Here is a 12366-nt window from a genome sequence, read left to right as displayed (position 1 = left end):
CCAATGAGGTGGGATTAACAGTCTTTGCCCAGATGACTTGAGATGGCTTGTAAAAAGCTCCTTCTACCCAGTAGATGCTCTGAGCAGTAGATGCTCTTGTATTTGTTTGGATCTTTTCATTGTGGTTCAAAAGGGCTTTAGCACAAAAGGGAATGTTTGGGTCTAATAATGAAAATGTAGGGGAGGTGTTGGTTTCCAGCGTGGCGAAATCCAGATGCTCGAACGATGCCATCAGGAATCTCTTACCTAGTTTTTCCTCCAGGAATCATTCTAGGTCAGTCCCTCCCAGAAGGTGGCAAAGATGACCACTGGCACATCCAGCTTTTGCAACCAGTGCTTTTCCACTGGGTGGAGAAATCTCTTTCCCAAGGGATTCAGCAAAAACTTCAAAATTGACTTTCACTGGCCAAGCCATGGTCATGCTCCTATCCTGGGAGCCAAAGGGTAGGGTTGGCTCTGTCCAGACTACATGGTTGGAGGAATGGGAGTGAGTAGGCTCCCCAAAGAGAAGGGATGACTTCTATAACCAGATGAACAGATTCTAGGAATGTACACTCAATAGATGTTTCCTACAATACTAAACACTTGTCAAATGAATGCTAGTATGTGAAAAAATGACTTGGTCTACTACAAAGCTTGAGGGTGGTAGTGATAGCGGCATTACATGTTTATAATTTATAATGTGGAATAGACACACTGGTAAGGAATTAGTTTATGTGCTTTTGAACCCACAGGTCTGCTCGGTCCGGCCAAGAGGGAGGCCTGGCTGCAGCTGAGGGCCGAGATCGAAGCCCTGACGGACTCCTGGTTAACATTGGCCCTGAAAGCCCTCACGCTCATTCACTCCAGGTAAGCTCACCCCAAACTCCTTCGTGGTGCTTTTGCTGGGAAATGAGCTGTGCTAACACTTGTTCATTTTGGAGATTTGTTTTTCAAATCTTTTTTTTTTTTTCTTTCTGTTCTCATAGGACAAACTGTGTGAATATTTTAGTAACAACGACTCAGCTTATCCCAGCATTGGCGAAAGTCCTGCTGTATGGATTAGGAATTGTATTCCCTATAGAAAATATTTACAGTGCAACTAAAATAGGTGAGCTGCTTTTGTTTTGTTTCACAATGGACTCTTCTCCCTCAGGCTTTGAAAATGAAAGGCATTAAATGAGACTTTTTTTTCAGAATGCTAGATGCCAAAAACTAGAAGAATAATTTAACCAATTTTATTGTCAAAATTGGTTTTAGACATGAAGAGAAATATAAATCATAACCTGTGTAGTTTTATCCAGAAAATTTCACATAACTGGCTAACATTAAGACCTATGCATTTTAGCTACAGCCAATTAGATTCTAGATTATCTTATTTTTCTTTAGACAACATCATAAAAAAAATCTTATAAGCTAAAACAAATAGTAGTATAGAAATATACAAAGTAGAAATGAAACAATTCTTATAAGAGCTTTATTTAAATTATTGCTGGAACTATTTTTTGCTTTATTTTACTTCAACATGTGTAAACCATTGAGTTCCCATTTTTGTTATGGGGATACAAAAAATTCAGTTCTTGTAAAAAAAGAAACATAGTTGGAGAAAGAAAACTAAAGTAAAACTTAGAATACAAACCACGACAGAATGAAAGTGGGGTAAAAAGAAGACATGGCTCTTGTTCTTAGAGAATTCACGATCTAGCAGGGGAAGCAGGCAGCTAACTATAATATGATGAAGAAATATGTAAATGAGCATTTATCAAGTATTTATTAGAGCCCAGAACTGTACTAAGCATTTTACATATTAAAATCAATCTTCACAACCTTTGCATTTTACAAATCAGGGAACTAAAGCTTGGAGACTTAAGTAAATCGTTCAGGTTGATAGCTAGTAAAGAAAATGGACAAACTAGATCTCTGATTCCAAGGTCTGGACACCTTTCCACATCCTAGGAGGTCCTGCCACAAAGTGTCTGAACGTGCACTTCATTGAGGAGACATTCACTTCCCCCCCAGGGGGAGGCAGAGGGCAAATGTCAGTGAAAGCTAAAGGGAAGAAATGGTATCTGAGCTGGGTATAGAACAGTAAATACAAGTTTACTGGACAGACGGGCTTGTGAGAGCAAAAGGACAGAGAAATTAAAACACATTCCCTTTTGAGGGACTTGTGAGTGGTTCTGCATGACTCATGTGCAGCATCCATGGGAAGCTGAAGCTGGAAAGGTAGACTTGGGTCCAGTCATAAGTGACCTTGTATGTCATCCTAATGAGATGACTATTATTTTAGTGAGTCCTGGGGAAGTATCCTGGTAGGTGGAAAAAAGGTTGTTTTTGGCTGCTCAGCTCTTAAGTGGCAAAAATGAAATGCCTATACATCTGTCCTCTGACTACATTTTCATACTTCACCCCTCAACGCACTACTAAATTACGGCTAAAAAAAATCATTTGTATAGTTATTTGTTTATAGTCTGACTTGCCCACCAGATAGTTAAGTCTGTCTCACTCATCATTGTAGCTTTAGAGTCCAATACATAGTAGGTGCTCAGTAAGTGTTTGTTGAATGAAATTTATGAATAAATGGTTGTTTACTCTGAAGAAGGCTGAACAGAGGTTTATTTTAGGCATCTGAGTCAATAGTGACACTGTTAACTGATGGGAAATCAGATTTGATTGTAAAGAGAAGGGTTTGATCTTATCGATGTTGAATTTGAAGAGCCTATGTGATATTCATATAGCTCTGTGATGTTAGAAATACATAGTTGGAGCTGGAGAATGACCGATGCCTCCTGAAAAGGGCCAAGAACAGAATGCTGGAAAAATCTTATGAAAAGAAAGGAATATATCAAATAGAATATAATTCCTCGTAGCCCAATAAAACCAAAATTTTATATGTTCTCATGTTCCATAAGAATAGCCGTCAGGTGTTTATCTTCTCTATATCAATACAGAGGAGTCATATGGTGTTTTGTAAAGAGGGGTCCAAGGTAAAGGTTTATCAGCACATGAAAGTCAAAACAGATTCCTAAGAAGCACATGGGACAGAGGGATAGTGCCTTACTTCTCAGAAGAAAGAACAAGTAGTGCATTACGTCATGCACACTGAACTTTAATTCCAAATACTTCAAAAATGTTAGGTGATAGGAAATGATAATAACAAGTAAGTATTTTAATGGGCATTTTGTTTGACATATTGGACTTTTTTTTTTTTTACAGCACAGAATGAAAATTAGAATGAAAGGGATTTGTGGTGGTAGAAATTATCTCAAAACCCAAGTGGTAGGGTCACATTTCTATGATATTTTTAATAAGAAAAGTAGAGATTGAAACTTCTATAGTTAATGCTAATTTTGCCATGAAATGAGATATAATATGGGGACCAGCACAGAAAACCTAGGCATTTTCTTTGTAGGCCAATGTCAAAGTCATAGATGAAGATGACTGGTGTCTCCTGTAACAGCTATGATGTTCTTTCCGAAAAAAAAAATGCATTGATCAAAATGAAAACTCCAGACAAGACCTCAAATTAAGTTCTAATAGTTTCAATTTTTAAATCTTTATTAGGCAAAATGTCTATATGACCCCAAATTCACAATGAAGCCTGTGGGAGACAGCATATAGGTGAGAATTTTTTTGTTCACCACAGCTTCACCTGTAAGAAAACAATGAGTTTACTTCTCCAATGAGTTTTTCATGCGAAAGACACTTTACAAAAAAACCGATAACATTTCCCTCTGAGGAGGAAAAGGTAGTTTCGCTGCAACCCAAGTTTTGGGTTGTATATTTTTGCAGTGAAAATTGTACTTTGTATTTGTTTCTAAAAGTGATTTAACATTTCACAGGTTAGTGGGTGACTAAAGAAGCATTGAAATGACATCTTTGACTAAGGCCAGCCTTATTTTTGTTCTGCCAGATGCAAAAGAGATATTTTAGTGCAAAATGCAAATATAAAGCAGACATTTGTTTAAGCAAACAAGCAATTTGTTCCCGTGTATATCTGATCCTTATTTGAAAGAGACGCAGTCCCCGCTCAGCCATTCACAGTGGAACACTATAAACTGCCCCATTGTCCATTAAAATGACCCCATTGGCAGCCCTGGACTGGAAGCACCAGCTTCTTCTCTAAGAGGCAACAATGGCTGCATTAAGAGCCGGGTGTGCTGACAGTGCAGCCCTATGGGAGCCCAAACCAAGTCCTGACATGGGAAAGATAATAGGTAGATAAAGGGATTCTGTTACCTCTACCTGCTTTTCCTCTAGGAAGGGGCTTTATTGAACATGAGATGTCTGGGGAAGGCAAGCATGATCTCCCTGAAGTGCCCCAAATGACCTGACATTTATTGCAGAAACAGGTTGATGAGAATATTTCAGGCAAACATGTTAGGCTTTTAGGGGGAGGGTCTTTAATTCAAATACAATCCCACCTGAAAATGAAGAGATCAACAGCGTTTGATTTCTCCCATTTTTTTTTCCATCCTTCTCAATAGCCTTTGGATCAAACATGATTTTCAGAGTTTAAAAGATCATGAAACATTTTTACAATCAATGTGTGGCCAGAATAACATGCCTTTATTTAGCCTCAGCTTATAGGGGAAAAACTACTGCTGCAAGAGAGTATTTCTCCTCTCAGATGCTGTAATGCCATGGACTAGGACCTGCTTTGCCATCAACGAGTCCTTGGGGAAAGAGTACTAAAATGCTCAATTTCAACGACTGGGACACCACGTGGGGAATTAATGTACAGTTTTTAATTTAGTGTGCTGTTCCACATATTACCCCACGACATGTAAAAGCTCCTTCTAGTTTGCACAAGAAGGTGAGGGTTGAGTCACAGACATGAAGAAGGAAGTGTTGTCAATAAAAAGTGCAAGTGCGACAGCACTGAGTTATCCAAACTTCACATGTTTCATGATTGATTTTTGTTAATTAGGAAAGGAAAGCTGTTTCGAGAGGATAATTCAAAGGTTTGGAAGAAAAGTGGTGTACGTCGTCATAGGTGATGGCGTGGAAGAGGAACAAGGAGCAAAGAAGGTGAGTGTTCCCAGGGGTACTCCTTCTGCCATTAATTTTTCTTGGTCCTCAAACTGCTCAGAACTGGGTCATTTACACACATTCTCTCTCTCTGAGACGGCGTATGGATGTGTTTGAACCGTAAGCACTGAAAGGGGGCGGCGTAGAATTACATGTGAAGTGGGTTCTCTGAAGAGGGGCGCACACAAGCTCAAGGGTCACAGATGGTTGGTCTTCACAGAACGTAGACTTCGGTGTGTTTGGGAGCAGAGCAGGCTCCGTGCTGAGGCCGTCATCCAGGACACAGCTAGCACGTGCGGTGTGCTCCTCCCGCATGCCCCCTGCTGCACTAATGGCAGACTCTGCCAGGCGATCACAATCTTATTCTCTGAGCCTGGATGCAACCTGAGAACCTTCCAAACATCACTCCAGAAAGGCTTGCAATACTGTTTGCTGCCCTAGAGTCCAGGCCTTCTTTTGATGATGAAGTCGCCACCTTGCCTCTCTTGGGATATGGGGAAGGGAGCGTGACTCCCAGGTTGCCCATCATACTTCTTTTCATTCCTCTGCATCCCTTCGAGTGTGAAACTTAGCAAAGTTTCCTCACTGATGTGTTTTAAGGAGACCACATTCCACAGTAACGACCTGCCTTGCCAGTCTTTTGCGTGGTCACAGTGGTGTGCTCAGCCCTTCTTCCCCGCCGTCCTCTGCTCAGAGTGGAATTATATCTTCTCTAATGCTCTGCTCTCAGTATCTTACTGACTTTTCAAAGTCCAGTTCATGTAGCACTTTTTCTAATTTCCTTGTTTGTAAGAGCTCGGTTACAGTGGCACTCGCTTATGACATAACTGGAGAAGTTGTAAATGGCTTGGACTCCTGAGCCGGACAGCCGGGGTTTGAATTGTAGAGCCGCCGCTTACCAGTTCCGTGACTTTGAGCAAGTTACTTAACTCTTTTCTCTTTCCTCATCTATGAATGGGAATAAGAGTGGCACCTAGCTGACTGGGCTGGTTTAGTTCATGTGTGTGAAGACCATGGCACAGAGCCGGGTATATAAGAAGTGTGCAATAAATGGTGGGCACTGGTATTATTTGCCTACATGCCAGTGATAGCAGTAAAGTGTGAGCTCTAGAGAATTAGGGGTCTTATTTGCTTGGTTTGTTGTTTGAGACTGTCTTCAAATTTTACAACTCCCTAAATCTTGACACCGTCATACACTATAAATATTTCTTAAATTGGAGAGCATTAAATATGAGATTAACCAATAGAACATTTTTCTTCCCCTTCCCTTCCCACACACTGACTCATAGAAATCACTGTATATTTCCATAAGGGATTCAGTTCTTCAGTTTGGTTCTTCTGGAGTATTCTAGTATATACCAGAAGTGGCACATAAAGTCAGAATATAGGTGCATCATTAAGCATGACAGGTGGTCAGCCTTCTTATAGAGTCTGAAGGTGCCTTAATTCACTTTCAGCGCCTCTGAATTTCAGTGAAAACATAGAAGCTGACCCTGACTCTTAAATAATGGATTATTTCACTTATGCCTACAGATACGCAATGTGCCCAGGACTTTATGCTCCCCAAGTGTGATCAGTGCTGGTGGGAACCCACACTCTTCAGATCCAGCCGAGCTTGATGCTAAGCAGTATTTGTCACTTAAACACTAGCTCTTACATTCCAGCTTTACCAACGGCCAACCACCATGGTCCTTAGGTACATCTGTTAGCCCTTTGTGCTGTCTCCATAAATTGAAATCTTTCCCAGACTAAATTTAGAATACTCCAAATACAACCCTGGAGAGTTAGAGAGAATGTTTGGTGGGAATCCAAACTCAAGTCTTTTTCTTGAGAAAGCCTCTGGAATCTCCGTGCCATTCCTAGACAGGACCTCCTGGTGGCCAGCGGGACATGGAATGGATTAGCACCTCTGAGCAGTTAGAACTGAAGCAGCATCCACGCCAGTGGGGCCCAGGGCCAGAGGTGAGGATCTGTTCTCCAGACTTGTCTTTCTCCGTCTAGATTTACCAAGAAGTTTTCATTTCAGGAGAAGGTTGCCAAAATGTGGCTTTTTAGCTTGTGGTAGACAGAAGGATGCTTATGAAAATGACAACTTAAAATGCAAGGAACACAAGTGAAATCCTTTGGGCCCTATGGAGGTTTCTGTGGGCGAGTCCCTTCCTAAACCTTCCTGAGCAGCGTTTGTTAGGTGCTTGGTGTGAGTGAACACAACATGCCAAGTAAAGAAATTCTTGGTTTGATGTTAGAATGAAAAGTAGTAACAGGTCTAAGGTTATTTGCTCTCTTTGAAGAACAGTTCAAATTATTCCCACTGTTTATCTTTTGTTATTATTTACTAAAGGCCCAGTGCACAAATTCGTGCATGGGTAGGGTCTGGCCGGCCTGCCCTGATTGGGGCTGATGGGGACAGGGCAGCCAGGGTGAGGGGACGTAGGTGGTTGGCTGGCCAGCCCCACCCCCTGGTCGAACTCCCGGTCGAGGGGACAATTTGCATATTAGCCTTTTATTATATAGGATATTGGAGATACACACACATATACCAAGAAGAGTGAGTCAGCTGCCTATAAAGAACATGCTCTTTGACTTTTTTACTATGAGTGAGGACTCCTCACTTCAACTTCCTGTTTTGATTCTGTGGGATGAGTGTATGTGATAAGAGTCCAATAGCATCTGTTTCAAACAAACTCCTTGCACCTTGAAGCCTACCAGTGTGGGAACTCGGACCAGGGGTTAAAAGAGTGTGTATGTATGGATGTAAAGTGTACAGATTTCTCAGAAGGTTCAATATTCTGATATCATCAATCTATCATCCAAGCGATCATTTCTTATATTCTGCCTGACCTTTTTTAGGTTAACTAGTATTTAAATTTAAAGTTTGTGCATAAGTTAAGAAGCAAAGATCTAAGAATTCACAGTAGATAATGAGTATCTTTAAAGTGGAGTTCTGCACAGAAATAGAGAATAGTTAGTATTTAACTTGAGAAATATTTAATTTTGGTGGAAAAACTAAAATTAATATCCCATTTTACAAATATATATAAGAATTCAAGCTAAAGAAATAGTTACCCAGGCTATTGCTGGATTAATGCTTATAATGGTAACTAATTATAATTATTATAAATTGTAAAGCCCTTATGTCCCAGTCCCTCTTTTAGGCACTTCTTATTCATTATTTTATTAAATCCTTACAATAATTTGATGAGGAAGGGCCCAATTTATAGATGAGAAAACCAAGGCACAGGAAGGTAAATAATTTGGCCAAGTTCACATAGCTAGAAAGGGGCCAAACAGGTATTTGAAGCCAATACTAGTTGTGAGATTTAGCACAAAGTTCTTTCAAATTATAAACTTTATTTACATAGCTTAAGTATGATTTCACTTACAGAAAGGAATTTTCATGCTTTTTTCTTTTCACATTTAAATGTCAGAATTTTTTTTTTTATTGTTGACAGTATTACAGATGCCCCCCATCCTCCCTCCTTTGCCCCTCTTCATCCAACCCACACCCCACTCCGGGCCTTCCCCACACTATTGTCTGTGTTTACTGGTTATGCATATATGTTCTTTGGTTAATCTCTCTTCCATGCCTGTATTAAAGTGTATAATGTTTGTTTCATTCTCTTTCAGAGGTAGATATAACTACTTAGCACTCTACCCTCATTTTACTTTTATGACTAAAAATTTTAAAATAAATTATTAATTCTGATATATAATTTAGTTCATGAGCATTTTAGATTATTAATTAAAATAGTGAATCAGTGAAGTTCCGCACATTGGTGCACTAAAATATTTTTGCAAAATCAAACAATTTTGCATTTCTTCTGATTTTAACCATTTAGCTTGTCTCTCTTGGTTTCCTATGTCCTCCTGAAAATCTGATACAACACTCTCTTTCCCCTGTAAAGGTGCCTTTCATCTCCCTAAATAATGTTCTTCTGCTCGAGGTATCTAGTTACTTTTTTAAAGCCCAGAATGAAGACCAGTCAGTAGCGGCCATTTGCCTGTTTTGTTATGGACTATTGAAGTCTGTGCTCTGTCATCTTTGTTCTGTTTGCCAAATGAGTGCCGGGCTTTCATCAGCAATTTCATCTAATTCTATAATTTTTACCATTAAAAAGCACACCTTCAGAGAGAAAACGTTAGAAATACCTTTGTTATTTAAAAGAGCAACATTATTCTACAAAAACCTCTTGCAGGCATTTCTGGGAGCACCTCTTAGTTCCTTAAAAGACGGTACAGAAAGCATGTCAGGAGCCATCTACCTGTGGATATCTTTCTTTGACATGTGTCCTTTATTGTCAAAATCTGCCAGGATTTCTTTACCATATTTTTTTGTTTCCCTAATAGAAGATACCTCGCGTGAAAATAATTAGGCACATGTATGATTTTTAAAAAGACCAAAATGCAATAGTCTCCTGCACAATGAAAGCAGTTTTCATTTCTAGAGTAAAAGTGGCCTTACTTTATAACAACACAACTACATTTATTTTACTACTCAGAGAACTGCTTAAAATAAACCTCTTGTGAATAAAACCAGGAGGAAAATGGCAAGCAATCATTATTCTGCATAATGATGAAGCCTTCATCAAAAAGTGTCCATTTCAAATGTACACTATCAAACTTGCTAAAATCCAAGGTGAAGCTGAGAACCTAATGCTTGCTCGTAAGCTTATTCAGGAGAAAGATAGAGCTGCTTTTGTGAAAACGGTAACATTTTTAATGCAAATTTCTGCTTCTAGTTTTATTTCAATGAGACAGGGCTTACTAACACAGAGTATATGAATGTTATTATTCTAAAGCCATTCATCCATTTAGTACTTAATGAGCACATACAATATGCCAGGTCTTTTTTTAATGCAGTGACTTTTTATTTATTAAAGTATAATTGACATATTGCATGAGTTTCAGGTGTATGACATAGTGATTCAACATTTCCATACCTTGTAATCATATTGTGATAAATCTAGTATCTGTTACTGTGCAAATTTATTGCAATAATATTGACTATATTCCTTGTGCTGTACATTACATCCACATGACTTATTTATAACTGGAGGTTTATACCTCTTATTACCCTTCCATTTTTTACCCATCTTTTCATCCCCATCCCCTCTGGAAACGATCTGTTTATTCTCTGTATCTAGGACTGGGTTTCCACTTTGTTCTGTTTATTCATTTGTTTGGGTATTTTAAATTTCACATGTAAGTGAAATCGTACAGTACTTGTCCTTTGATTGGTTTCACTTAACGTAACACACTCTACATCCATTCATGTTGATGCAAATGGCAAAATTTCATTCTTTTTCATTTTCTTTTAACATTCCTCTGTGTACACCACATTTTCTCTATCCACTTGTCTATTAATAAACACTTAGGTTCCTTCCATATCTTGGCTATTATGAACAATGCTACAGTGAACATAGGAGTGCAAATATCTTCCAAATTAGTGTTTTCATTTTCTGTGGGTAGGTAACCAGCAGTGGAATTGCTGGGTCACGTGTTCTTGAGGAACCATCATACTTTTTCCCATAGTGGATAGCTATCCCACCAGCAATGCACAAGGGTTTTTTCCACATTCTCACTAACACTTGTTACTTGGTTATTTGTTGTCTTTTTTATAATAGCCAATCTGAAGTGATACTTCATTTGGTTTTGATTTGCATTTCCCTGATGATGAGTGACATTGAGCATCTTTTCATGTGTCTGTTAGCCATCTGTGTGTCTTATATGGAAAATATGTATTCAGGTCCTCTATCCATTTTTTAATCAGATTGTTTGGTTTTTGACATTGAGCTATATAAGTTCTTTAAATAATTTAGATATTAACTTTTTATCAGATATATCATTTGTAAATCTCCCATTTATTGGGTCGTCATTTTGTTTTGTTAATGGTTTCCTTAACTGTGCTTAAGCTCTTCAGTATTTTTTTTTCCTAAGAGTATTATGGTTTCTGGTCTAACAACACTCAAATCCATTTTTAGTTTATTTTTGTGTGTGGGGTAAGAAAGTGGTCCGGTTGCTTTTTTTTTGTTTTGCATGCAGCTGTCTAGTTTTCCCAGTGACATTTATTGAAGAGATGTCTTTCCTTCATTGTATGTCCTTGCTTCCTCTGTTGTAGATTAATTGACCTTATAAGTATGGGTTTATTTCTGGGCTCTATTCTGTTCCTTTGATTTCTGTGTCTGTTTTTGCACCAAAACCATATTGTTTTGATTATTAGAGCTTTGGGGTATAGTTTGAAATCAGGTAATGTGATGCTTCCAATGTTCTTTTTCAAGACTATTTTGACTATTTGGGGTCTTCTGTGGTTCCACATAAATTTCAAGATTATTTGTTCTAGTTCTGTGAAAAAATACTTTTGGTATTTTGATAGGGATTGCATTGAATCTGAAAAAAAATATGAAGTCATTTACCCACTTCTAGCCATTGTCCCAACTCCATTGCCACTATTGGTATTTTGAGAGAGATTGCATTGAATCTGTAGATTGCTTTTGGTGGTATGGACATTTTAATGATATTAATTCTTCCAATTAGTGTGTACAAGATTTTCCTCCATTTATATATCTATCATCTACACTTTCTTTCATTAATGTCTTATAGTTTTCAGAGTACAGGTCTTTCATTTCCTTGGTTAAATGTATTCTTAGGTACTTTTTTGATGTAATTGTAAATGGAATTATTTTCTCAATAGTTCATTCTTTTTTAATTTTTTTTATTAAGGTATTTTTTTATCAATTAAGGTATTACATGTGTCCTTATTCCCCCATTACCCCCCCCCCAATTCATGCCCTTACCCCCCTGTTGTCTGTGTCCATTAGTTAGGCTTATATGCATGCATACAAGTCCTTTGGTTGATCTCTCCCCCTTGCCCCCACCCTCCCCTACCTTCCCTTAGGTTTGACGTTCTGATCGATGTTTCTCTGTCTCTGGATCTGTTTTTGTTCATCAGTTTATGTTGTTCATTATATTCCACAAATGAGTGACATCATGTGATATTTATCTTTCTCTGCCTGGCTTATTTCACTTAGCATAATGCTCTCCAGCTCCATCCATGTTGTTGCAAATGGTAAGAACTCCTTCTTTTTTACCGCAGTGTAGTATTCCATTATGTAGATGTACCACAGTTTTTTAATCCACTCATCTGCTGATGGGCAATTAGGCTGTTTCCAAATCTTAGCTATGGTGAATTGTGCTGCTATGAATAGTTAATTCTTAATGCATAGAAATACAATAAATTTCTGTATCCTGTAAATTCACTGAATTCATTTATTTGTTTTAACAGTATTTTTTGAAGTCTTTAAGGTTTTCAATATTTAGTATATTGTCATCAACAAATACTTTTTACTTTCTCTTTCC

At 38.3% G+C, this 12366-nt stretch overlaps 1 protein-coding gene across 1 annotated transcript in view; it reads left to right on the top strand.

Moving 5' to 3' along the window:
• Window positions 1-12366, top strand: part of EYA1 (EYA transcriptional coactivator and phosphatase 1) — a 153060-nt gene that overhangs the window by 132175 nt on the left and 8519 nt on the right. The window contains exons 13-15 of the mRNA XM_080647229.1: window positions 735-849; window positions 969-1090; window positions 4910-5010. Of these exons, the coding sequence (XP_080503355.1) occupies window positions 735-849; window positions 969-1090; window positions 4910-5010 (338 nt within the window). The remainder of the gene's footprint in view (window positions 1-734; window positions 850-968; window positions 1091-4909; window positions 5011-12366) is intronic.

Source organism: Plecotus auritus (assembly GCF_963455305.1).
Source record: "Plecotus auritus genome assembly, chromosome: 11".
NCBI classification, from domain to species: Eukaryota; Metazoa; Chordata; class Mammalia; order Chiroptera; family Vespertilionidae; genus Plecotus; species Plecotus auritus.
The sequence above is the reverse complement of the archived record's forward strand: the minus strand, read 5'-3'. Positions and strand labels throughout refer to the sequence as shown.